General features: G+C 42.2%; 1 protein-coding gene across 1 annotated transcript in view; it reads right to left on the minus strand.

Moving 5' to 3' along the window:
* Nucleotides 1-27,771, minus strand: part of sema6bb (sema domain, transmembrane domain (TM), and cytoplasmic domain, (semaphorin) 6Bb) — a 135,873-nt gene that overhangs the window by 14,789 nt on the left and 93,313 nt on the right. The window contains exons 11-16 of the mRNA XM_047343081.1: nt 26,104-26,235; nt 25,489-25,638; nt 24,214-24,393; nt 19,933-20,073; nt 16,936-17,013; nt 13,718-13,776 (exon numbers count right to left, since the gene is read on the minus strand). Coding sequence (XP_047199037.1) covers nt 13,718-13,776; nt 16,936-17,013; nt 19,933-20,073; nt 24,214-24,393; nt 25,489-25,638; nt 26,104-26,235 — 740 coding nt within the window. The remainder of the gene's footprint in view (nt 1-13,717; nt 13,777-16,935; nt 17,014-19,932; nt 20,074-24,213; nt 24,394-25,488; nt 25,639-26,103; nt 26,236-27,771) is intronic.

Below are 27,771 nucleotides of genomic sequence, written 5' to 3' on the forward strand. Positions count from 1 at the left end.
GCTGAAGTGCTGGCCTCCATACAAATTTCCAAAGGTTTAACAGAATGATTAAACCATTAGGCCTCATGCTGCACGCCATCTGGCGGCTGATTGAATTTGCCATCGCCCCATTCGCTCAGCCGCCCGCCTGTTTGGTTAATTTACAGGCCGCGAGTAATGAAATGTCTCTGCTGTGACACGCAGGTGGACCGTGCCATCAGGACACATCCCGAGCAACGAGAGCGATCGCTCAGAATCACAGCACCAGTCGGCTGACCTGAACCGAGGGGGAGTTTATGGTGATCGATACAGAGGCGCGGGCAACAAACTCAAGATTTGATAGAGATAGGAAGTGGCTGAGGGGAGAAGTGACAATGACAGAAAGAGCAGGGAGGACGCGTCAGAGGGAAGAGACAAATAAATGAAGTGAGAGAGAATGAGATGGAGAGAGAGTGTGATTGAGTGAAAAAAGAAAGAGAGAGGGAATGTGAAAAAAGTGGTGTAGTGTTATTGATGTGTTGCGGAGAGGAGGAAAAGTGTTGTTTGATGCAGGGAGTTATGGGAACTGACCATGGTCGATTTCTGCCTGGGTGATGGACACAGAAACAAGCCCCAGTGGTGCGTGAGGAGGGTAGTTACAGTTCTCTGGAAGTCACGCTGCAGGACTCTCTGTTGAGTCATTACACAGCGTCTGCCTGCATTTCACTGGTTTACTATTATTCAGCACTGGACACACACTCGCCGCAGGCCCTTACTCTTCATCATGCCTTGTGTGTGTGTGTGTGTGTGTGTGTGTGTGTGTGTGTGTGTGGTGTTGTGTGTGTGTGTGTGTGTGTGTGTGTGTGTGTGTGTGTGTGTGTGTGTGTGTTTGTGAAAGGTCAGCGAAATTCCTTAAATGCCAGTGTCTGGCCGGTGGCTTCAGTTTATGTGATGTAACCCTGGGTTCCTTTAATAGTCTGATCCATCCATCTCTCTCTCTCTCTCTCTCTCTCTCTCTCTCTCACACACACGAAGAGAGTTAGAGTTACGAGTTAACTTAGAGCTAACCTTAACCCAACCCTACTCCTAAACCTTAACCTTAACCTAACTTTATCCTAAACCAGACCTAAGCCTTAAGTTAAATCTTAAGCTAAACTCAAAGGATGTCTTCACCCTAACATTTGTAATGCATGTAATGCCTGCACCACTCACTGGCACCACTCTGTAGGGTCTATGCTTAAAATGGTCCTCACAAAGGTACAGTATACGTACAGGAACACACACCTTCTGTTTGAGGCTAGCATCTGGATCACATAATCCAACACATTCATCCTATCACACACAGACAGCAGACACATAAACAAGATACCGTCTTGCCAACGCTCATGTTTTTGATACAAGTCCATCTTTCTAAATTTAACTTAACTTAAAACATGCGTCAGTACAAACACAAAGCAACAAAATAGGTTCATCAAAAGTAACAGAACTCATTATGCAAAGCAGGCCCTGTCAGGGTTTTGTCATATCATTGGATCACTTGATCACAAAAACATAAACTGTGACAATATTCTGAAAAAGTAGTCACCTGATTTTGACTCAGTGTTAGTCTTTGACAAAAACTTACAGTATTCTAATTTCAACAATTGCACTGGAGTTAATTTCATACAGTTTGGTGTTCATCAGAAATCCTTTGAACGTGTGATTGGTCTTTGTGACAGCTGATGGGTGGAGTGGTTCCAAACTGTCGAGCTTGTGGCCTCTGGCACTAACATTGAATAATAAAACCTGATTGTGTTTTCAAATCATTTATATAAAAGTAGACCTTTTCTTTCTTGTTTGTTGATTTGGATTTCTGACCAATACTGAGCAGAATGATGCAGAGTGTGTGCTGCTGGTTTTTACATTCACCTGCTGACGGAGGAAAGTTTCTAACCTAAAAAATAAGTTCAACACTCGTATGTGAGATGATTTTTGAGACATAACCCGTTTGGAAGTCACTCGGGATCCTGGATTAATTTTACACAGGTGCGATGTGAGGCCTCCAGCACTTGTGCAGTGAGAATGTCAATATATATGATGTATTTTTTAATATGTCTGACACAAGATCAGATCGTTACTCAAAGAATGTTTAAATGGGATCTTAGGACATAATGAAAAACATTTTCTTTGCTCTGAAAGACGTCGCAGTGCGGAAAATGGGTGAAAGTAAACAAAAACCGGATACCAAAACAAAGAACAGAGAAGCTCTATGACTTCATTTTCTGCTCAGGACACCCCCTTGCTCGGCAATATCAATATTGTTTAAACATTAGTTGTATATATGACCATATTTGAGTTTATCAGTTTAAAAAGTTGAGGGTGTGGTTTCATCATATTTGAGTAACAGTAACATTAGCAAACACCCTTTTGACAGTTTGATTCTAATGTTGTAAAATCCTGATTGGTTCATCAAAACACGAGACATTTCTCAGAAGAAACCAGGAAGAAAACCGCAGACTTTTAACCAATAAGAGGAATGAAAAATACAGACAAATAATGAGCAGCTCATTTGCATTCACCCTCTCTTCTTTTTTTCTAACCTGAAGCTTTTTCTGAGCTCTCAAGGTTGTTACTGGGCCTCGTTCACTCGTGTGGCGAGCTAAATCTGGGGGTATCTTGGTTTTCACTGATTCACTTCTCAAATTTTTGTGTACTTTTTGGTAAAATACAAATACTAAAAGTTACTGTATGCGTACAACCCTGGTCACCCACAGTCCCACAGTCCTACATGGCAACTCAGTACAGACACACAACCACGTGCGCATCAGTGGAACCTGTGGATGTCTGAGGGGTCAGCAGCGGGCTCTCTGTGTTTTTTAAGGCTCTCTCTGAGGCCCCCGCTGTGGGGAAGGAGATGTGAGGAGCAGAGGGAGGACTCGCAGGATGAAGTCAGATGAAAGACCTGAAGCCCTTCAGGAGTCCTCGCACCTCGACAAGGTTTCCAGAGGCACAGGCTGCTATTCTTATCTTCTTAGAGCCGGCTAAAGAAAAAATTCCCCATCCCCTTACTCTAAAAAACTGCACACACACACACACGCATACAGTATTTTACCTCTCTTTTTCCTCTACCCAAGTACACACTCTCACACACACTCATTCATGTCAGTTGCTATAAAGCACCATAGGTCCTCATATTTAATCAGCTGAGCCTCGGTATTCACTGAGGGGATCAACTCTGTTTTCCAAGCCTCTCAGAAACTCCTCTGGGTGGCAGAGATGTGTGAGTTACAGCACAGCCCGATGTCTGGGGGATGCTCAGCTCCACACCGCACTTCCTCTATCTCTACTCGTCTTTTCTCCGACTCCCTCCCTCTTTCCGTCTCTCGCTGCACCCTTGGTATGTGTGTGTGACTTGCAGGAGTGACAGCGGAGGGAGTTAGGAGAGGTGGCAGGACGACCGGGGCGTCAAGGTTATGGAGCCCTCTCTGTGTCTGAAAGAGGAGACTGCATCAAACAGGAAGAAAAATGAACTGCCCTTGCTTTCATTCTCATTTCCTGCGCTCTCTCTGTCTCTCTGTTGGGGTTCACGCTACAGGGCAACGCATTTATCACGAGCTGACTTAAAACCCAGCGCTGTAACTAGCTGCCATGTAAATAAGAAGAAATGTGTCTGCTATTGTGGGCTCCTCGACTCAGGCCTCTCTCCAAACCGCAGCAATTAGACAGGAATTAGATCAGACCGCGGCTGTGAATTCGGCAACAGATTTTCCCTCCTGCACAAAGCTCCTGGCAACATTACGACCGTCACAACGAGAGGCCGAGACCGTCCTGGCCGTGCGGTGGCCATCATCCGCTCCAGTGACAACCACAAGAAGGAATCTCCAATTTGCCTTCGCCTCATTGATGTTTCTGTGGCCCTCTGAGTGATTGCATCCCGCCGTCGCACCAGTCAAAACAGTGCCTCACTTCACGAAATATTTTCACAGCACCATAATTGGTTCCATCTGTAGCTACACTGTGGCAAACACAAGCCATGTCATTATGCCTGAGTGAGTTCGCAGCAAAAAAAAGAAAAAGAAACGGGTGGCGAGCGGGTTTGTGCGAGTGTGAACACTTGTGTGTGTCAGTGAGGGGTTTGGATGCATTCACTGAGAGGCAAACTCTGCTTTTATCAACAGAGGGGAGAAACAGATCTGAGGGAAAGGGATGAGTTGGAACAACAGAGGAATGTGATGAAGCAGGATGTTTCTGCAGCCACACCGCACACACACACACACACACACACACACACACACACACACACACACACACACACACACACACACACACACACACACACACACACACACACACACACACACACACACACACATCGCTGCCTACTCCTGTTTAATGGCTGGTTTAACAGCGTTGACTTTAGCTGATGAGTTTCTGTGCAAACACAATTTTAGTAATTTCTGTAAAAATGCCTCAAACAGCAAAATAAAGTGTGAATAGAGTGTTTAGCACGTTGCTGCAGGCGGATTCAGGCACTTGACATTTTTGAGGCTGCACCAGGGTCGCAGCTAAATAAATCTATTTCTCTCTGGAATTTAGAGACCCTCATAGTAAATTAAAAGAGAGAGGGCTGAGCGTTGACAGAGTGTTTAGACTACGCTTACGCTGTAACCGATCCCCTGTCAGCGAGGGTCACGACCTGGAAAAAGTGAAGCCATGCAGCCAATCGACACTTCGTGATAACCTGCCGAAAGTGGATCCGACATCCTATACCACGTGTGGACGCCTGAACCAAATCGGACTCATTACGCTGTTTACAGAAACAGTAACCTATCAACACACACACACACACACACACACACACACACACCTACACACCTACACACACACACACACACACACACACACCTACACACACACACACACACACACACACACACACACTACATGATTGCAGAGGGCATTACTTTGACTTACATTGATTTCCTGGAGACTTTCTACAACCTGAACCATAGTAACTACTTTCCTAACCCAAACCCTACCCTAACCTTAACTTAAACTTATCCTAAAATGTCTTCACTTAAAAATGTAATGATCCAACTAATGGGAACTTGCTGTTTGTCCCCATAAGGCAAGTAATGTGACTTTGTAAACAGATTTATGTCCCCACAGCATGAGTAATACTTAGACGCACACACGCACACACACACACACACACACACACACACACACACACACACACACACACACACACACACACACACACACACACACACACACACACACACACACACACACAAACACAGAAACCAGAGCCATTCAGAGTTAGTTAGGTGATTTCTGTCAGCTGAGTTTGTTCTGCTCAAACATCATTAAAACTAAATCCAGCACAGATCCAGCTGCACTTTGTCACACTGACTGAGTCGTCCACTGTGAAGAGCCTGCTAATGTAGAGGGCACACAACTGCTCACACACACACTCACACTCACACACACACACACACACACACACAGTAATGACTCTGTTTTCCCGTGAGCTAGACTGCTGGTTCAAACTCTGGGTATAAACAGGGATGTCACCAACTAATTTTTTGCAATAACAGAGACCAAAGGCACAGCACTGTACAAACTAAGAAAAAGAGATGTAATGAGTATGAGTAATGAGAATAATTATTAGGAGGAATAAAATGCTAGCAGGTGGAGTCGGGGCAGACGTCACTAATTTACCGTCACGTCAAATCTGACAGTTTCCCAAATGGGCCAAGAAATGTCCTGGTGCAGAATCCAAAACCACGTCCCCACAGCGGCCAAACATGTTTCAAAGGGCAGACAATCTCCCTGGTGTTTTTCTCTTATTATCAGCCGCTCTCTTGAAGAAAGCCAGATGTTGCTCATGCAACTGCAATGTCCAAATTTTATGAAAAAACATACACATGAAAGAGAAAGTGTTGCACCAGTATTCCGTCTGCATCTTTGATATCTCAGTGTGTATGCTGGCTTCACAGTGTGTTTACTCTGTTCACAAGATTAGCTGAAGGGGAAAAAGGTCATTGAGCCAAATGTCTGGAAATATATATAATGATTGTGTCATTATATATATTTCCTATTTCTATCTTCACCCCTGTTTATCTGCAAGCAGGATTACCCAAAAAAACAACTGAATGGATTTCCGCAAAACAGGGGGTGCTTTTGAAAAGTCCAAATAGTCTCCTTTCCTAACCACTATTCCATGGAACACGTCAGATGGTCAAGGAACCGTGTGAAGGAGAAGCCGTAAGCGGTTATGAAAGGAGAACCACGGTGCGGAGAAAATCCACACTCAGCGTTTGTTCACCCATTGTGAAGGAGGTGGTATGGGTCAGGGAAGAGCACATCGAATTTTGGTGCGGATCCTCTTTGATGAAAAGAATCAGGCACATTTATGGGATCGATATCATGATTGTGTGAAATTTGGTGCAGCTTGATTGAATTAAAGGGACAGTTGGGGCCTTGGCGGACGTTTGCTCTCAACTGAGTGCCATTAGTCGATGAACGTCACGTCACTTTGGGTATTTCACTGCATCCCTCAAACTTTTAGAACTGCAGGTGGAACTAACACACTGTGCTGCACGTGTTTGCTCAGATGAAGAGAGTTCCTTGTTTTTCGATTCGCTCCAGTGAGGTCTGTGTTTGCACATCTGCGAACTGAAGTGTTTAACATTTTTACAATGAAATGTGGTCTGAGCAGGTGGGAAAACGACCTTAGAACATAACAGTTGAGTCACTGCAACCCCCCTCAGTGCAAGTGCGCTTGTTTGGACTCACACAATTACTGGGAAACAACGACAACAAAGTTATTCTGATGAGCACCTGAGAGGAAGTAGAGCCCATATAGGCTAATAGGCAAACACACAAACACGTACACACACAAAATTGAACCCAGATATTCCTATGACCTCATCTCTTTCATCCAAGTTCCCCTCCCACACCACATCGTCTCAATTAGACGTCGTGCTTCCAGACTCTGCTTTGATCAGAGCAGGTTTAGAAGAACGGCCTGTGTCCATATAATAGTGTTTAGTGTGTGTGTGTGTGTGTGCGTGCGTGCGTGTGGGAAGGTGATCTTTGTTTTCTAATAAATGCAAAGAGAACCAGAACAGCAGTCTAGAACAGAGAATACCTTTAACAAGGCCCAAGCTGCACTACATCTCACACACTCCTAGACATCAGTTAACTGAATTTGCTGGAATTTTATCATCAAAACCCATCAATTATTCCCTGGGAAATCAGTAAAATGTAAAAGAAAAAACGTCCTGTCCAACAATGTTAAAGAAAGTGAAAATAATAATTCCTGGATCCGCCCCCTGATCTGTATTCAGACCAAAATTTGTGTTCTTCCCTGATCAACACAACATCCTTCCTCCAAGTTTCATGGAAATACAGTACATCCAGTAGTTTTTGTGTAATCTTGCTAACAAAAATACAAACAATCGGACAAATATAACTTCCCTAATTTGGCGAAGGTATCTAAATTAATCCACACGCGAATACCCTTGGCTGCACTTCCTAATACCCTCTCATAATTAAAGTTATTTCATATGTTCCTTTGACACTGCAGAAAGACATTTTTATTAATGGTGTGAACATTATGAACATTTAATCAATTTTTACGATAAATAAAAAAAAAACTGAGTGTAGACAGTAGTGTGAAGTTATAGAAGAAGGGCACCAGCTCGATGATATATGAAGAGAGTGGATGATGAGGATAGGAGGCAGGTGGTTTACATCACCTTGGCAGAGTTACAGCCTGGCCAGCAGCCCACAGAGGAGGCTGGTGACTGTGCTGTGACACGGGAGACGCCGATGGCACTCAGTCCATTTATCACAGCGGGCCCGGCCTAGCACCCATGAAAGACGCCGCTTCTCTCCCTTCCCGGCAACTCGAAGCTTTCATCCGCCCCTCACCCTCATCTTTCCTCAGTTCCCTGTGTGATTACCCTCCTGCCACCCGTCCTCCCTCTCCTCACTGCAACCCTTACTTTTTTCCTGTGCTCTCCTCTCCTCTCATCACTCCACTTCTTTTCTTATTCCCCCTCATGACTCCACGTTTCTGATCCTCTGAACCGTTTCACCCTTTCCATCCTCAAAGTTTGCCTTCCTCCTATGATCTCTCAATCCCTTACTCATTCTTTTTGCTCCGCGCTCTCCTCCTTGATCTGATTTACCCCCTCTCCCTCCCGCCCTCGCCTTCCTCCCTCCTCTCGGCCCCATTCCTCTCCCCTCCGCAGAATCACCCTTGATATCTATTTGACTGCCATCAGCCAGAGGAGAGATGAAAATCGATTCTCCTTCCAGCAACTGCTTCTCTTCTGGCTAAGGAGAAACGGGAGGCAGTTAGCTGAGCTCTAAGTAAGGTCGTCCATCCATCTCCCTTTGAGGTCTGACGACAAGGCGGCTCTGACATCAGTGTAGCACCGACTGAGGCTGGAGGGAGATGAAGCATGAGGGAGAGAAGCAGCCGAGGAGTAAAGACTTTGGCACAGTAAAAAAATTCAGACTTTTCAGACCAACTCCAAAGACAAAGCCAAACATAATTTCCCCCTAACAACTATATGCAGCTTAAACTCAAGGGGACGGTGCAGCCAAACGATAAAAACATATTTTTTCACTTCCAGAATCTGGCAGTGTCTAACCATGCAGACAGATTTGGTTTAATTTTGCCAGGTTGTTAGAAATCTGTCTCTGAGGTTTATGCCATAACCAACAAAACTGAAATGACTGAAATTTGGTTTGTGGAGCTCATTGGTAAATCTGGAAAAATGAATTCCAAATGCCAAAAATGGTTCCATTTACAGTGCCTGTTCTAGAGATAGCTTTCTGGGATGGGCTCATTGCTTGTCCTGTTGTTATGCTGGTTGAAGCGGTCTTTCTGAAACTGGAACAGTGAGCTGAAGTAACTGAGGTGCCCCAAGTAAAGACCGATTGCTGGTCCCAGTCCACAGAACCCTGAAGCTGCATCACCACTGCTGCACATAGAGCTGTTCATCTGTTTTTTCAAACTTCAGAGAAGTACGCAGAACCGCGAACAGGAGAATCACTTGTCGTTACCCTTTTCGTTAACGCACTGTTGTCGTTACATCAGCCTCCTACTCTCTGTGCACTGTAAATGATCACACTACCTTCCTACCTGTCCCACTTCTATCACATCACAACAACAGCGTGTTGCCGTGAGCAAAAACGTCCTGTATGTTGATGAGTCCCAGACACCACTAATACAGAGCACTGGTCACGTGTTCATTCAAAGTTTATTAATATTGAATGTGTCGCATGTCTAAATTACACCAAATTTGACACTACACTTCCTTGGGCCCAAAATAAAACACATCCCAAGTGTGAAGCCAATGAGATGCAAAGTTCTCGAGATATGCAAGACCCCAGATTTCTCAAATTAGTGTATATATATATATATAAAAGCATAAATAAACATTGATGAAAATATGTGAAAATGAGAAGCAGAAACAATACCCACATTGTAGTTTGTACCAAAGAAGATCAGGCAAAATAAGAGTAAATGCCATCAAGTGGCTACATACAACTAGAAAATATAATATATCATTGACTCCAAAGAGGAATTTTCCACTGAAAAAGGGAAAAGGGCAAGGATTTGAGAACGTCTTCCTTCTTTCCTGGTTTCTTAGGTACTGTATAACTGCTCAGATTTATTTTCTGATCCACTTGAGTCACCCTAACCCCCCAACTGAGACCAGCTGACTTAGGTCACTCTTATGTAACCTCATACCTTATCATAATTTTTATCAAGAAATATAATAATAAAAATGATTCATTTTAAAAATTGGAATTTGAGCTTGACTGGAGGGAAAATTTATTGTGCAGCTGCAGACGGAGAGTTTTCATCTTGGAGAGAAGTTAAGCAAAGGGAAAGTGGAAATGAGATAGCTGAGTTTCCCCAAAGAGAGATAGATAAGCCAGTGTTTATCTCACCTCCCATCTGCTGGGTCAAAGTACACCAGGTGGAATGAGTCCAATATGGAGATATAAAATTAGATAAATAAAATAAGATACAAAATCCTTCTGTCTATCCCACCAATCCATGTCCCTGAGGAGTTATATGAGCATCTGTGTTTGTTAGTTCTGTGTTCACAGTGAAAGACGCTGACAGACAAATACAGCGATGGTGTGCAGGCAGTTTTCAAAGTGTTAATAGTGTCAGCGACAGTTTGTCATAACAAGGCCATTGTGCTTCTCTGGCTTCCTCTGACTGAATTGTGCGTTTGCAGATGGCTGAAAGAATCTGTCCTACAGGAAGACAAAGATAGATGGACTTGAGCTTTAACTAGGAAGAGGAAACACTGAGGAAAGATCCGATATCAGAGACAATGAAAGTGTCAAATAAAAAAAGTGGATACGGATAGGCCGCGGCACCTACTTCATCACAATATCTGAGATTGGTGGCAGCCCTCAGATAGATGCCGGCTCACGTTCCAGCCATGCCAGCAGACGACAACAGAGCTCTCCTCTGTCAACAGACTGCAGCTTAGGCATATTTCATGACGGGATCAGACGCAGGAGCACACATGCCTCACAGCTAAGAGCTTCCTCAAAGACGGGGCACGAGAGCAGGACGGTACATCTCCATCTGACACCGGTCCAAGAAGAACAGAGATCAGGGAGCCGCACACGTTCAACTCCAAAGTGTAACGAGGGTAAATCTGAAGATTAATATTCTGTTTTATATTTGTGGGCAGTTTAAAGAAGCACTCCACTAACTTTACAGGCCAAGGTCAATTTATTAATCACAGTGAGCTTTACACAGTCTGCGAGGCAGGTATATTAAGGATCTTTCAGGTGTAAAGAAAGACACTATCAAGTTGCATTGTGGGAAGTGTAGGATCCCTGAGCTTGGACCTAACTAGCTGTAGAGTATGATACTATATCTCTCAGTAAGAAGGTGTTTCACAAGGTTAGATATTACAACGTTTGGTGATATGATTTAAGAAAAGCTGTTTCCATCCGTGCCCAGGTAAGATCTGATATCCTGTTTCTTCATGTAGAAATGGGTCAGGATGCTACTTTGGGAGAATAAAATTGGATTTGTCCACTGCGAGTTCCAGAAGGAATACTAAATGACTCTTTATATTAAAATGTAATTTGTGTTAGAACGTTTTGATATTTTGTTCAGTAGCATAACGGATCAGTGAGGTGATGGATATAAATGTCTCACAATCCGTGATATCCTGGTGATACTTGCATCAAATAACTAATGAAACTCAAACTTACCAGAAACATACATCAGTGTGATAAGAACTCCTTAACATGACAACAATCATCTTTGATCAAGTGTCCCATCCACCAACAAGGGGGAGGCAGGGTTTGTGATCTATATTGCAGCCAGCCACTAGGGGGCAATTAAGATGCTTTGGCTTCACTTAAGGGGAGCTGTGTTCCATCTTTATATAGAGTCTATGCTTTTAACTTAACCAACTGGACGGATCTGTAACAAAGCTGTAATCAGTTTCCTGTTGCACCATAAATATCATTGTTTGGTAAAGATGTCTTATATTCCCATGAGGGATGACCCGACAATTGTAATTATTCATTCTTTCATTCAATTCACATGCATTTATTTGGCTTTTGTCCAAAGTGAAGAAGAACAATCCAAGCATCAGTACATCATGAGTATATCTGTCTGATAGATTGCAGAGGGAGAGTATATCCACTCATTCACTGTTGGGACAAAAAGTCATGACATTTCTGCAGGTTTGATTTTGAAGTTTTTTTAAAATGACTCTCCCTCGTGTTTCCTGACTTAATGGAAGTGAATTATTAAATCACTGGAGTACTTTTTTTTAGGATAATAGATATTTGACTACCTATTCAGAATAAAGGTAGTGTGATGATTTACAGTGCACAGATAGTAGCAGGCTGATGTAACTACACCTGCAGCATTACTGTCATTACTCTCTGTGACCCCCCCAAGCCCGACCGCAGAGGTCAAGATACAACACGTGGAGCTTGTAAAACAGACCATTAGCACTTAGCATGAGTGATAATGTTCATCTGTCACCCACTGGTGTGGTGCAGGGAGTAGAGTAATGATCTTAGAAGTTGCACATTTAATTACAAGCTTCCTGCACAACAGCTGAAGTAGTGTCCTTGTGGAGAAAAGAAATTCCTAAAAGTTTATAATATTTTACAAAAACAGAGTATTAGGGCCCCCCCAAAAAAAGAGTAAATTTGCAATTTAAATTTTCCAAGAATTAGGAGGTAATTTTGCGAGGAAGTCGTATTAGTGCAAGAATTTAGTGATAATTATATAAAAAAACTTTCATAATTTTGCAAGAAAAAACGTACGTTAATAGTCTTAATATACATACGTTTAAGACCACATGTCATGTTAGAATAGAATATAATCCTTTTATTGTCATTGCACAGTGTAGAACGAAATTTAGGAGGGTGAGTATCAGAAGATAAGCCTGTCGAGGAATGTGAAGCATCTTGTTGTACAAAAAATTGTCATAATCTTTTGACACATCAGCACCATATTATTATTATAAGTATCAAAACTGTGTCTATTCTAGAGAAAGAACCACACAGACTAGGTTACAGGTGCATGCAGTGTAGTTTCTCAAAAAACAATAAGATTGGTTCAAGATTTTGGATCCAGAAGGAGTGAAACTCAGACGAGTCCTGGTTCTCCTTCCAGGTTATTCCTAAAAAACTACGTTTTTTTCTTCAATATGGCCCTTATTCTCTGACGTAAAAAACTAATCTACTGGAATCCAAACAAGATGAATGCACCTGTTTTAGATGAAGCGGAAATGAAACCGGTCTTGGAGCTACACAAGGGCTTAATGAAGACAAATAACCAGCTTAATTTGACCATTTCAGCCATCGGCTACAGAGGTCATCCCCTGTGGTTTGGCGGTCAGAGGACCTGAAGTGAGAGAGCAGCATCAAACAGCGCACACATCTGAAACCGGATTAGAGTTGTACGCAGGTTCTGATTATGCAATATTTATCTGTTCTTTTCTCAGGGAGCACGGCACATGAACTCGGGGAACTTTCAAAAGCAAAGGATTAATTTGCACGCATTGGAATTAGTGCTCAGATCAAAGCGCGGGGGGCGTCGTGGGAGTATCCAAAACCTCTGTGTATCTAGAATAGAGATTTCGCTTTTGCTGTGTACCACTTCTATTTTCATAATGATATGAATGGGAGGAAGAGGAAACATCAAGGGAGTGCAAGCTGGAGTTGAATGTAATTAACCACTGTGTATACGCAAGAAATGCTAACAGACCAAAGCAAAGATAGCGTACAAGTAAGGACAGAGTAAACAGCGAGGAGAACAACGTTAGTTAAAAACATACACTGGGATTTTCTTGCCAGTTCGCAGAAAAAAAATAAGAGTCCCAGATTTCGTCTTCGTGGTGGATCTCGGCGGTTACCCTTGGGAGAAATGAGATACTAGAGAGCACTGAGGTAGACAGGGACTCGTCTCTGTGTTTATTTGTGGATTTCCTCTGTATAAACTGACAGTGCCAGGCTCTTCCTTTTATTTGACTGTACTGTTGTTTACCCCGAAGATACACAAGCTATCTGAGGATCTGGGCAAAGACAACAGAGCGATTAGCTTTAGCGCACGCACACGCACGCACACACACACACACACACACACACACACACACACACACACACACACACACACACACACACACACACACACACACACACACACACACACACACACACACACACACACACACACACACATCTCTCCTCTTACCGTCACAGTCACCCAAGTGGGCCACGTTCCCCTGTTCGACATCTTGCTCGAACGGCAGTCTGCAGAGGAGAAGAGACACAGCCATTAATCAGGGGACACAGAGGCACAGCAACGCGGCCACTGACACAGCACAGATTCTCTCTGATAGAGGAAAACTATCTCGACGCTTCAGCGCAGGACAAGCTACACGCAGACGCATAAATCTCTGCAGGTTCCTTTTGACACCTACATCACTGAAATCTTTGTTTACACTGTGAGAAAATAATTAAAAACAGAGCGGTCCTTGAGCTGCCTAATATCTCGCCATAATCATCGTTATAATTTAAAGATAACCACTTATGCCTGGAGGGTTATTAATTAAGCAAATGAATGCACTAAATTGCAGCATACTTGTCTTCACATTAAATATTTGTGGTATAAACATAAACCTCGTGTCCTCAAGTATTAGGGAGCTGAAAAAATATTCTGCTTAAGTTCTCCGGGAAAAAAAAAGGTAATTGTATGAACTTTATGAAAAACCTATTACGCTCCATGAAAAAGTAATTTGTCATATGAGTTAATTGCTCAGCCGAAACAAAACCTCAAACTTTACAGGTTTTCTATTATTTTAAGGAAATTATGACATTTCTACAAACCCCAGCCCCCGCGCTTCAAAACTCATTTCCCATTTGGGCAACAGTGGAGCATGGAAAACCCAAGGGATGAGAATGTTATGATGAAGAGAGGAAGCAGAGAGGAAATGAGAACAGCACAGAGACCAGGTGCTTGCAAAGAAAAAGCACAACTGCTTTCAAGGTATCAGGGAAAACTGAGAGGTTACAGTGGACAGACAGAGTCATTCTGTGTAGGAATGTGTGTTAAAAATTGAGCACATAGAAAAAAGATGTACCTGTAGGGTTCATTCGGTAAATAAAGGCCATGCAGCGTATATATATTTCACATTTGAGGTAAATATACATATTTGCCTTTTTGCCAGAAGGTAAACTAGAGAAGACAACTGACCAAATAAAAAGGTCATTCATTACACATTTTGTCTCATTCGTTTAATTTGAGAAAACACTGAGAAGACATAACAAGTTGTGTTTTACCTTTTTAATGCATGATCTAAAAATGATTTGACTCCTCGGCATAATCTGTTAGGAATAACGGAGACATGACTCACAGTTGTAACCTAATACTTAAGAGTTGTCTTAGTCAGGATCGGTTCAATCAGAGAGCACTTGGCAGCAGAGAGGCTCAGGTGATCTGATGCAGGCCTAAGTAATGATTTAAGGGACATTAAGATATATGGGAGCTTGTTTAAAACCACAAGCCTCCGGGGGGGCAGGCATGTTGTGATTTTCACTTTCAAAAAGTGGTTGTCTTTAGATTTACTGGTGGGCGGAAATCACAAATCAACTATGTTCAGACTTTAGTTTCTTTGTCTTGGTCTGTTGTGGAAACGATTCAGTCAAAGCCACTGAAGACTCTTGTGATTTAAACAGAAAATTGCTACAAGGTTGAAAATAACCATTAAAACATTTTCATGCGTAAACGCTGGCGCACCATTTGGCCCACAGACGACCTTTGAAGACGCATGAGGCGCCTGAGGATGATGAATTGAGCTGATTGGGGCAGGAGACTGAGAAGTACATATTCTGCAATTAGCTCAAGGCTCAGTCGGCAACACAGCCAACATCTGTGCTTTTAATGTCTAGAAAACACTGAAACAAATGGGTCCAACTGTGCTTTGAAACGACAGCGGCCGTCATCCTAATAAAGAACAATGTTTTGTGTTCAGTCGGCTGCCTCCCATGGTCTGTGGGACATTCATTGTGTATACATTAGGCTGCGTGTGCGTGTTTAACACATATAGTAACTGTGAATAAAATGGACTTTGGATAATTAGAAGCACACATACATGCTCCAGTAAAACCCAACCACATTGTTCCTTCCAGTAAAGCAGCCACAGCTACTACTTTCATTAAACATACAACATTTTTCTTCCTAGCAAACTGCCCACATTACAATCTGATATTACATAACGACAATCACAGAGGTCTCCTCTGGCGTCAGTTTGCAAAGAGAGGTTGCATTATTCCACAAAGAGGAAATCCACAGTAACTCGATGCAAAATCAATTGTCAAGTTGACTGCCCTTGGTAAATCAAATCAAGACCAACACAGAGGCCTTTAATATTATAAGCAGGCAGCCTGAGGTGGTCTTTAAGGCCCACGCTGTCTGTTGTGCAGCCACTACACATGAGCTTTTAGGACCTAATTCAGTAAGCAGTCGGACTAAAGAGAGATCTGATTTCACTAGGGGGAGGCAGCAGAGACTGAAGGTGAGCAGTCAGACCACTGGGTGGACGGAGGGCTCACAAACATCAACACACACACACACCCACACCCACACCCACACACACACACACACACACACACAGACATTCAATAACATGTATCCACATCCATTCACACAAACCCTTTCAGACAACACATTGTCTGGGTGCGTTAGCTTTACCTCTAAGTAAAAACAATAACACAATTTGGTCTTTGCAAAGTGAAATGACATCTATCTATCTATCTATCTATCTATCTATCTATCTATCTATCTATCTATCTATCTATTATCTATCTATCTATTTATCTGTGTATTTGTCTGTCTGTCTGTCTGTCTGTCTTTCTGTCCATCCGTCCGTCCGACTTCTCACACATGGACTCATTGACAGAGGACAAATCTGTATCGTCAGACTGGGTAAGAACAACATTATTTTGCCTTTGCGAACAGAAGTGATGGATGTGTTTATTTGCAAATAGAGCAGCTGGTGACAGGAGACACATTCAGGAAGCATTCTAATTCCAGGTGCGAACAGACGAACTTGGAGTTGTCCACTTGTGATTGGATGTCTCAGGATGGATGTGAATACCGGGTCTGAACAAGGCCAAACTGTCACAGACAGAGCAAAGGAATTCCAGAGCAGATAAATAATGTATGACTCTCTGCGGGTGTGCTGACAGAAAAATAACTTTGACGGGAATGATAAAGCCAAAAACGAATCAAAACTAAATATTAAAAAAAACGATTGTTTTAAAGAGAAAGAACAGCGGAAGATGGTAAAACAACAAATAAAACTTCACATGTACCTTAAGACTGACAGAAGAATAAACCAGACACATACTGTGTGATGTATGTGTGTGTGCTGTAGTGATGTACTGTATATACAAACGGAGGTGTCATACCTGGTCCCAGGTCTGAGGAAGGAGCAGGTGCTTCCTCTAGTCCAGCCACAGTAAGGATCTCTAGAGGCGATGCAGTTCCTGTAGAAAAATTCACAAAAATGACTGTGAGCGCTTCGACTGAAGGTTGTGTCTTCTGCTCTGCTTGATCGTGGGACGTTTTAAAACCTGAAAGTCTGGACCATGGTCCAAAACATGTTCACAATGGATTCGGTTAGTTTTTAGTTCAACCTTGTTATTCAGGGAGCGGACTAAAGGCTTTTGTATGAATATACAGTACGTCCTGTCGTCATCACTAAAGTGGGCTGCATATATGTTTACTTGACATAGATTGATGTGCAGACAAGTGATTATTACTGTATAATACCATCAAAATGAACGTCCTTGTCGTTCAAACAATATATCATCAGAGGCAAATACTACAAACAATCCTGCGAGCTGCTTCTTTTACTTCTTCTGTTGTTTAATACTCTCTCAACTTCTTGCAATTGCTCCAAAAGTCTGAATTACTCGCACTGCAAAAACGCACACATTTTGTCTGCTATAGCCTCAAATGTGACAGTGTGTACCCGTCATAAGATGTGTCTTCTGATTTCAGAAGATATGGGTCGCTTAGATTCTTGGCTGTAGCAACAAGGGGAGTTTATAAAATTCTCACTGTTCACAACCACACAATGATACTACAGATCTGAAAGAAACACAAAGCCAATGAGATATTCACTGTGAAGGTTTTTGGGGTTCGACTAGTGTTGTAAAAAGAACATACTGGTTGCAGGGCAGGACATCAGTCTGAATTATATGGAAAAAGGGTTTTGCAGGAAAGAAGTTGCCCAGTGATTAGTAACTGCTGACCAATAAAACCATGCTCAGTGGTTGGCTGCAAAACATGATTTTAATGATGGCTCTGCATGTGGAGTTGAATGAGGTTAGAGGGTCAACCTGTAAGTGTTTACTCTTTATGCATTGGACAGCAGCTTATTTACTGTGAGATGTTAAATGATTAAAGATTGATTTGAGCGTGTAGGCTGAGAGCAGGTCAGAGAGGAATCAGTGTGCGTCAGCTGTAAACACACTAAATCAAAAGTTCTCACAAACGCTCATCGGAGGTTAAAAATTCAGACCTGAGCTGATGAAATGTCTCGAACAAACCATGAACACACTCACACACGCAAGAATAACTCTCGTACGCTGAGCTGAACGAATACAACTCTCACACTTAACACAACTTAGAAAGCATGTGAGTTTGAATCACACTCGTGTATGACTCACCTGGTTCAGTGAACACTGTGATGTGCTGGTGTGTGTGTGTGTGTGTGTGTGTGTGTGTGTGTGTGTGTGTGTGTGTGTGTGTGTGTGTACCAGGTTGTGTTTGTGTGTTAGTGAACCCTAACGCTCTACAGCCACAGGCATCAGCGCTCGGTGAGCATGCCAGCAGAGATATTTGCTCATCACTCCCCATTACCTCTATGTAATCATATCTGAGGGCAGCGATGAGCTCTGTCTATGTTCTGCTGCTGTAGTAAACTTTTCAAATGGGAGTCGTCCGACTGGAATAAACTTCACAGCATTTACACAAATAAATTGCCAGAATAATCAACTGAGGAACTTCATCTTTAAAGGGATAGTTCACTAAAAAATGAAAATTCACTCATTATCAACTCACCACTAAGCCGATGGAGGGGTGGGTGAAGTGTTTGTGTTTGTCTCAGGGGTAAACAGTGTTTCAGCCACAGTGACTGATTCTTCAGACGTATTAAAACAACAGAAAGAAAACACAACATGCCTCCATACTGCTTGTGTGGTGTCATCCAAGGAGGCTATCAGTGGACTTTTAGGCTTAAAACATGGTGTAAATGACATCGTTTCGGGTTGAATATGAATGTCACCCACCCTTCATCGGCACAGTGGTGAGTGGATAATGAGTGAATTTAAATTTTTTGGTGAACTATCCCTTAAAGGCACATAGGAGGAAAAAAAACTCTCTTTAAATATAGATTAGCTGCTAAATGGAATAAAATCGCATTAAGATTAAAGCCTGACTGATTTATTGATTGGCTGAAAATATTGGCCGATACGAGCCTATCACAGACCTACATGTATCCGTGTTTTACAGAATAAACAATGCAGTAATGCATTTATTAAATTTTAGACAAGATAATTATTTTAAAATTAAGTTCAATATAGTTTATTGTATTTGTATTTGTATTTTTATTTAGTGGATGATTATTATGAAGTTTATGGTTAATCTGTAAATGATAAGCCTCAATTATATTTGTTTGTCATAAGGGCTTCTTTTCCTTTATTAATTTACTGTTACCTTATTGATAAATAGTGATGTTAAAAGTTCTTGTGGAAATTGTTTATGTGGACCGCACAAAATAAAAACAAATTAAAGATATTGAAAATAATTACCTTTTATATCAAATATTTTTTAGTATCTGTATCTGCTGTAATTAAGATTACAAATTAAAACAGAAGCCACTACATTAGTATTTAGAAGACGCTAGTTTACTTTCCTCATGAAATACATTCTCATTTATTAGTTATTTATTTACCCTAATATGTATTATAAAGGCAAAAAATAATCATCATTATCATTATGTGGTAAAATTACAGTGCGTCTATAATAAAATTTTAACTGCTTGCTGATGCAATAATACAGCATTACTTTTAATGGTGGTGTATCACACTAACAGCTTTTATTATATTTTCCTCCAATTTACTGGCGCTTTTTATTGGGTTTTGAGTCATTTCAGGGCTATACAGCAGTTAGCAGATTATCACCTTGCTCAAGGGCATGGTGACGGTTGCTATTATCACTATTATCATTACAAGAAAATTAAAGTCAGCTGCAGACCAGCAAGTCTAGAGCTGGCAGGGCTTCACTGCGTCTTCGTCAAGGACACTTGTCAAAGTAAGAGAGTTTCTGAATGGTCACCAGGTTTCTCATTATGCTGCCCTGCTGCACTTCTGCTTGCACAGTATTTGGTGAGGACTTACTTCATGCACCGGGAGTAGAGCTGGCATCGCGCCACCGGCACTCTGACCACACAGGAGGGGAAGGCAAGGAGGAGACTGTGGCTCGCCCGGTCCAGAGTCAGAGACAAGAGCTGCCGGGCCAGAGGAGAGTCTTCAGCACACCTGCAACACGCACACAGACACAGGCATCAACACAAAACAGAAACAAACATTAGGCCATTTCTATTACCAGACCGAGCCTGCACATTAAATGTGTGACCTCAGTCTGAGCATAAACAGCAAGAAAAAAAATCCTTCCTTATGACTCAATGTGAAGCACAACCAAACATTAACCGCTCTATAAATAAAAACCATTGTAAAAGTGAAAGTACCAAGAGACCGTCCGTGTTTGCTGGATGTTACCGTGTCAACCAAAATATGCACTGTGCTGATTGTTGAGGTCAGAGGGGTCAGCTGGTCATCAAAAACAGCAGCCAGGAGCTGAATCACAGCTAATTGGCACTTAAAGCTGCAGCGGCCGGCAACAACCTGCCTGAGCGTAGTGGATTTATACCTTTTTATGCACATGTACACTCATGCATCGGTTGTATCTGGATGGTTTATGGTAATAACACTGAGACGGAGCCCGCAGTCATTAAGAGGAATCTATCATTCTGCTAAGGCCAAGCTGTGACTCATTCCTCACAGCCAATAAGGAGAGGGAGAGAGATGTGGAGAAAGTGAGCAAATGGAGGAAAAAGATAACGAATGCTGGAAAAATGGAAAGAAAAAGAAAAGTTTGAAGACTTGTGAAAAGAAAAGAAAGGAGACAGGACCATGATCAGGTAGAGGGGGATAACATACAGGTTCTATTACAACCTTTTCTGCCATGCACTCTGGAAAAGTTCCAGAAGATTTGACATTTTCCGGGGTTTGTCCTTCACATGTGAAGAACTTAGCGGGTGATTGTCCCGGTCAGATGCGTTCAAGTGCGGGGTGGGTAGTACATGCAGGAGGGAGAACACGACGTATGAAATCAGCTGCGGAAATCCCTTTTTGTTCCCAAGACATAGACACAGCCCTTATCTCCAAAACTCTTGAATCTTGTTGTCTTTCCAAGTTAACATCTTTGTCACATATGGCACCTGTTTTTTATCTTCAGACATTTCTATTCTTTTTGTGTATTTCAGTTATGTGTCTGTCGCATTTTAGAAACATCATCAAAACGTCCACTCGCTCACGGTGAATCTTCCAGATATTTCCCTGCTGTATTCGCACATGACGTTACTCAATGACAATTTCCGAACATTTCTGTAGGGGGCGGATGGGGAAAGTTCCTGAAAACTCCCCTGAAGGAAATCATGAAAATGATCAGGGCATGTCTATTAGCAGCTTTAGTGTCGTATCTCTTTCAGGTCATTTTCTAGTCCATTATGGCAGCAGACAAGTCATAAACCAGTGATTTCAATCTGTGCGGACCTCTTAAAGGATGACTGTGTCAGTGGCCCTTCCTCTCTGTACCCCAGGGTTTCACGCAGCACACAAGGCTTTTCTTTGTCCCGTGTATGTAAGGTGAGGTTAAGGGTTGCCTGCAGCTCTGTCTCCTGATTAGCTGGGTGAAAGCTGTGATAGCTGGACTGTCACTGACCTCCTGGTGGGCTCGCCATGCACATCAAATTATCCCTTACAAACTGGCTCCAGGCTACACTAGCTCATTCAACACACACACACACACCCCTCATTTCACTTGCCATTACTATCCCTCATTTTGTCATGTCTGAAGCAGAACAAATATGCTGGGACACAAATTGGCAAACATTTTGGATGGGAATAGGAATGAGAGATAAATTTATATTAAATAAGAAGTGGACCAGTATGAACTGGAAGAAGGTTTCCGGGCAGTTGGTTCAAGAAATATTCCTTTCCCCGCCGTTATTGCAGAAGAAATTGCATATATATATTTGGGAGGAAAATTACCATAGCAAAAAGCTAGTGTTCGGAAACATGTACTTTCTTTTAAAATGCCTCTAATTAGGCTTGGTGGCGGATAATCACCAGCTAAATCTGCCTGCATGCGTGTGACAATCTCCTTCCCTCCACCCTGCGGCTCTCCGCCACGTGGAAACAAAGAGTAAAAGCAAAAAGGAGTTTGAAAGGGAATTCTAATCCACTCTGATCTTTTGTTAAGATCCAGATATTAAATATGATTCTGCTTCAGACTGATGATAAAGGGTCACTTTTTCCTGACAGTGTAATTTTGGTCTAGGTTAAGGATAATGTGATTTTATCATCACTTCATTACTTTCTGTTGTTTTCCCCGCAATGTCGTCCTGTAGTGTGTCTCAAACTCATTAGAAGATGTTGAGATTTGATGATGAATATTAGCCTCTAATCCTATTTTTTCTGTTTGTCCTGTTTGTATTCTCTTCATGGGGTTGTATCATCTCAGCTCCAGCTCAGTTATGAGTATTTTTCTTGTTTTGAGGTTTTTCTTTTCTTTGGGACTCTTTTCCTACCAGCTCTCCTTGCTGTGCATACGTTGATCCCAGACATCCCTTTCCAGGCTTCGCTTAATGTATACGTCTCTTCTCTGTGAGCTGTTTTACATCAAGCTCTCTCTACAAACATGTTTGTTGCCTTAAAATAATAGTTTTACATTTTAAGAAATAATGCTTAAGTAGCCAGTTAACATAGCTGAGTACAAGGGTGAGAAATGGAGGGAAACCGCAAACCTGACTATGTCTTAAGACAACCAAACCCAACCTATAAGCACCGTTAAAGCTGACCAATTAAGGACTGCTGCACACTAGTGGATTTCTTCACCGATGGGAGACCACAGGCATAATGAGAACACACACACTGGACGATTTGACCAGAACACACACTCCTTCACACACACTCTTCGTTTGTAGGAAAGGATTTCACAGTGGGGATTCCAGAAACTTGAAATCTCACAGAAACTCGCGATATCTTCTTCTTCTTCTTCTTCTTCTTCTTCTTCTTCTTCTTCTTCTTCAGATTCTTTATGACGGTTGGCAAACAACTTTGAGGTGCATTACTGCCACCTTCTGAACTAGAGTGTGGAACACTTGCGTGATGAAACATGACTTCAGAAGCAAAACAAACAGAGAGGAGGACCGTCATTGTATGTTCTGTATTGCAGCGGGAAAAAAATGTGTGTATGCTACTTTGGATGTAGGCTTAGAAGGCGTATACATTTTGCATCGAGCTGGAGGTGAGTTGGAAATTTATTGTTGTTTTTAGTCACAGCTGTACGAGTACGTAACATCCGGTTGGTGACACTTCCCAGTCAGCTTGCTCTCTCTCTCTCTCACTGTTGCAGGTTTCTGTCAGAGCCGATTATTTTCTGAGATTTGAGATCGGGGAGGTTCTGACTCAATTGGTAGCATTAAGATTATTTTGTAAACCCCCAGCACCGAGTTACCTCCATTCAGGAACGCCCCCGTGATTGTCGGAAGGGGAAAATCGGGTCTAAAATACAATGGGACAATTTGACAATTTGGTTGAAAAAACGATGAAACAAACAAATTATAAGATGTTAGCTGGTGAGGAGCTGGTAGGTGATTTAGTTGGATTGAGCCAGGCTAACTGTTTACCACTGTTTCTAGTTCTAAGCTAATCTAACTGGCTGCCACTGATTGTTTCATATTTAGACAGAACATAGATGCATATAAAGCTGACTGACATAGAAGCTCTACAAAAGCTCTACCATATCATCTTGATCGCCCTCTGGGGGCTGGCTGCAGTATACCCCACTCCATCCTTGTTAGTGAATAGGACATGGACCAAACTAAAAACTCAAAGATGTCACATAAAATGTTCTCAACGATGGTTTCTGTCATTTTTATAGTTCTTGTTATACTGATTTATGTCCAACTGCTCGGGTTTCATATACGAAAGTTGGTTGCAATTTGTTATCTGATGCTACAAAAACAGGGTGAAGCGTCGTGATTGACAGCTTTGACTGACACCACGATCACTACTGCTCAGATTCTTGCTCCAAATGACGATATTTTAGCTTTAGTAAAATAGTAGGAAGGGGAGAAGTGTCATCCATCTTTATGAACACTTTATAGGTCACTATCTATCTAGCAGCTTGGGAGGAGCTAGTATGTGATTTAGTTAACTGAGGATTCAGCCTGGTTGATTCACCTTTTTTATTTCTAAGCTAAGCAAACCGGCTACTGCCTGTCAGTTCATATTTAATGAACAGCCTATAAATGGACATCAGTCTTCTTATTCAACTCTCAGTAAGAAAGCATTTCCCAAAATGTTGAGTCTGAATTGGCATTAACATCTTACTTATCAGGGTTGAATCCCTCCAGCTCCTCCAGGAAGATGTTGCTGTTGGTGATGGTGTTGTCCTGGTTGGGCATGATGAGGAACTTGAGGATGGACCCTCTGCTCGACCCGAGGAACATGACGGTTCTGTTTCTGTGCGGCCCTGCTTCTACATCCAACACAATCTTATTCAGCTGGTACCTGCGCAGAGAGGGCAGATTGTCACATTAACACCACCACACTATTGTGCGGCTCATTTGGGACTTTTATTCCACGAAAGCTAAAAACATAGTGAGGAACTTTCTGGAGGCGAGTTTATGATTTAAGCGCATTACAGCTGATTGGCTGGGTATAAAATACACTGCCTCGGGTGAATTTAAATCATGATATGCTCATTTCTCATGAGTCACTACAAAATGAAACGAATTCCTCAGAGAAAAGCTGCTCATCAAATCTGCATAATAAACTAATTATGGCAGAAATTCAATCATTAATAATATCAGTCAAGTCAATGGACTCGTCCTGGAACAATAGCAGAGTGTTGCTGAGCTACACACGCTCCTGTGTATGTGAGTCAATGGAACAAGAATTGAAACCATGTTGTGCCGGATGATTAATATTCCATATACATCCATTCCCCATAATCCCCAGGGATGCATGCATTGATGTGAGACTACAGCTGGTTGACTGCTACCACATGCTGCAACAGAACCAGGATAACTTCCAGCAGGATTAGTCTTAACTTCAGCAGCATGAACAGACAGATCACGTGTGTGTTTGAGTACATAGGAAATCTCTGTGTTTGCAACCAAGTCTCCTACACTTCAAAACATCATACAGGAATTTAGGAATATATCAATTTATCAGTTCAATAAAAGTTTCCTTGAAAATAAATACAATGTTAGTGACGCTACAATTCTTTCAAAATGTGTTTGCTGCACTAACTTATGTCTAATCTTTGTTTCTAAGCTAGTTTATACAAAATCTACTAAAATGATTTCCATGAAACTGGGAAGAACCCACCAAGTTTTGTTGCAGGGGGTTGATCAAATAGTTTATTTTTTTCAGTTTCTTAATATTAAAAGATTAAGACACTGCAATATATTTTGTGTTTTTTGACATTTTCACAATTTTCCCTGGGAATAATTCATGGATCTTGATGGAATAAAAATCCAGATGATGGTGACTGTTGGTGGAGGTATCCATTCTACTCAGTGCCATTCTGATCAGTGTATCAACTCAAAGTCTATGGGGGACACAGATAGTGTTGGAGTGTTTGGCTGGGTTCAGTCTCACCTGACCATAGTCCTGACTATCCAGGGTCTTTGCCCGAGTGATGGCACAGCTTCATCCATCAGCGGGTGGGTCTTGACGAAGTTGAGCATGTCATCTGGGAAAGAGTTGGACGAATTGAATCTGGATCCTTGAACGGCACAGCCACCGGGTCTGGGAACAGGACGTTTTCAAACAAGTTTAGCAGATGGTACACAGGCAAAGTGGCGTTCCCATTTCTGACTACTTTGGGCCTTAGTGAAGATATATTTATATAACCAAGCAGTCTAGACTGTCACGGCCACACTCACAGTCAGACAGATCTCCTTTTTCAACATTAGAGAGATGTGACTAAGCCACAAGCTCATATCTGAAGAATTTGGACGGTGATGGATGAGTGTGCTGTATCCTTGTGAAAAATAACTTTCCCACATGACTTTCAGTTTGGTAAACAAAGTTTCTACAGAATGTATAACTAAATACAATATCTTCCTGCGTTCCTCATATGAAATCTAAACCCTAGACATGAACTGCGCCGGCAGATTTGTGGCTTAAATTACTCAAAATAATGTTTTCCTCCCACATTTGTCCCGTAACAACCTGAACACAGGTGCATGAATTGATTACAGCCATCTGCACCTTGGCTTCGGGATGACTTCATCTGGAACAGGCGTCCAAATAGACTCGGGTGATTTCTGCTCCTTGAACCTCCCATCGAACACCGACGCCAGCTGCTCCATGTCAAAGGCACACACCGCCGAACCCGGGATACTGGAGAGACAGAGGTGGATGGAGAGAGAGAGAGAGAGACTGTTGATTGATAAAACACTTAGATGAAATGAGTCAGTCCTGTGTCAAGTGGCTTTGCTTTCACATGGGAGTACAGGAAAAAGACGTGCTGGAAAAAGACAAGATAAGGTGGAGAATCACCTTCTTAAAAATAAACTAAGGAAAGAGGTTAAAATATAGAAAGTCACTTGTGAGTTTGAGAAAGAGACAGACACCCAGTGAAGATGACAAATTGGATTTTGGCTGCTTATATTTTTGACATTCAATGGTTGAAAACAAAGGAATTTGTTATAAAGACGGACAGAACGACAGACAAAGATAGATGCTGTCTACTCAGTGGGGGAAGGATGGATATGCAGCAGATGCAATAGTTAGATTAGACCCACAAAAAAGATCTTGGCTGCAGTTTCTGGACGATAAATCCAAATAGGAAATGAGTCACTGAATGTTCTGCCTCTCACAAGGAGGGGGGGAGATCTTTGTAAGGGAAATGAACCCGAGGACATGTTCCAGTAAAAGGCCCGGTGCACCTCGGAGGCTGTTTAACTACTCGTGACCCCCACAATGGGGAACAGAACATCTGCTCCAGCAAGTGTCCACAGCCCACACGCATCCTCAAAAACAAAATACACACTGTCACAACCAACAATTTAGCCCCTTTTCCGACATATACTCAAATATATAAAAAAATTGGGTCTGGACATTTCTCAGACTTTGTCTTTCACATATGAAGAACACAGCAGGAGATTGTCCGGTTCAGACACGTTGACAACAACACGAAAATGTTCGGAACATTCAGGTGAGGGGTGGCACCTGGGTAGAGCATGGAGGAGGCAGGACATCACGTATTGACACACGCCCACTCGCTCACTGTGAATTTTACGTTCAATTTCCTGCTGTGTTCTCACTTGGGCTCACTCGGATGTTTTACTATGGGGCAGGAAGAAAAAGTCCCAGAAGCAGAATTAAAGCAGCTTTCTATCTATTTTTTGCACAAATTAGCAGATTTATGCAGGTTTTTTAAAACACGGGTAAACCCACTTCGATCGACAAATTAGTGGGTTCACGCAAGTGTCATGTTGCCAGGTGCCAGAGCCGCTAAAAGCCCATGTCTACTGAGTCATTTTACCCAGGAGTGAATGTCGATTGTGTCCGCTCCCATTGCAGACAAAAGCCAGATGTTAGTGGGTGTTAGTGGGTTTTTTGACCAGTGGAAATGGGGCTTTAGAGACACATTTACACAAAGTTAGACTCTTCTTCTCTCTTCCCTCATCCTAATGTTTTATTTTAGTGTTGTGGCTGCAGAGACAAAGCACAGACTGAAATAAACAGAGCAGTGTCAGGATGAGATAAGGAATGAGTAAAAAAAACATCATCCCTTGCTTCCTGCTCCAAGACTCAACTCTCTGCTCTGCAAGTGTCCTCATCAATGACTCATGGTGTATGTGGTGTGAGAGCCGGAGACTAAGTGCTAATACCCCCGCTGTACATACGCATTGAAAACACCTGAGAGGCTGA

The sequence above is a fragment of the Hippoglossus stenolepis genome, chromosome 14 (genome assembly GCF_022539355.2).
Source record: "Hippoglossus stenolepis isolate QCI-W04-F060 chromosome 14, HSTE1.2, whole genome shotgun sequence".
In the NCBI taxonomy this organism is placed as follows: domain Eukaryota; kingdom Metazoa; phylum Chordata; class Actinopteri; order Pleuronectiformes; family Pleuronectidae; genus Hippoglossus; species Hippoglossus stenolepis.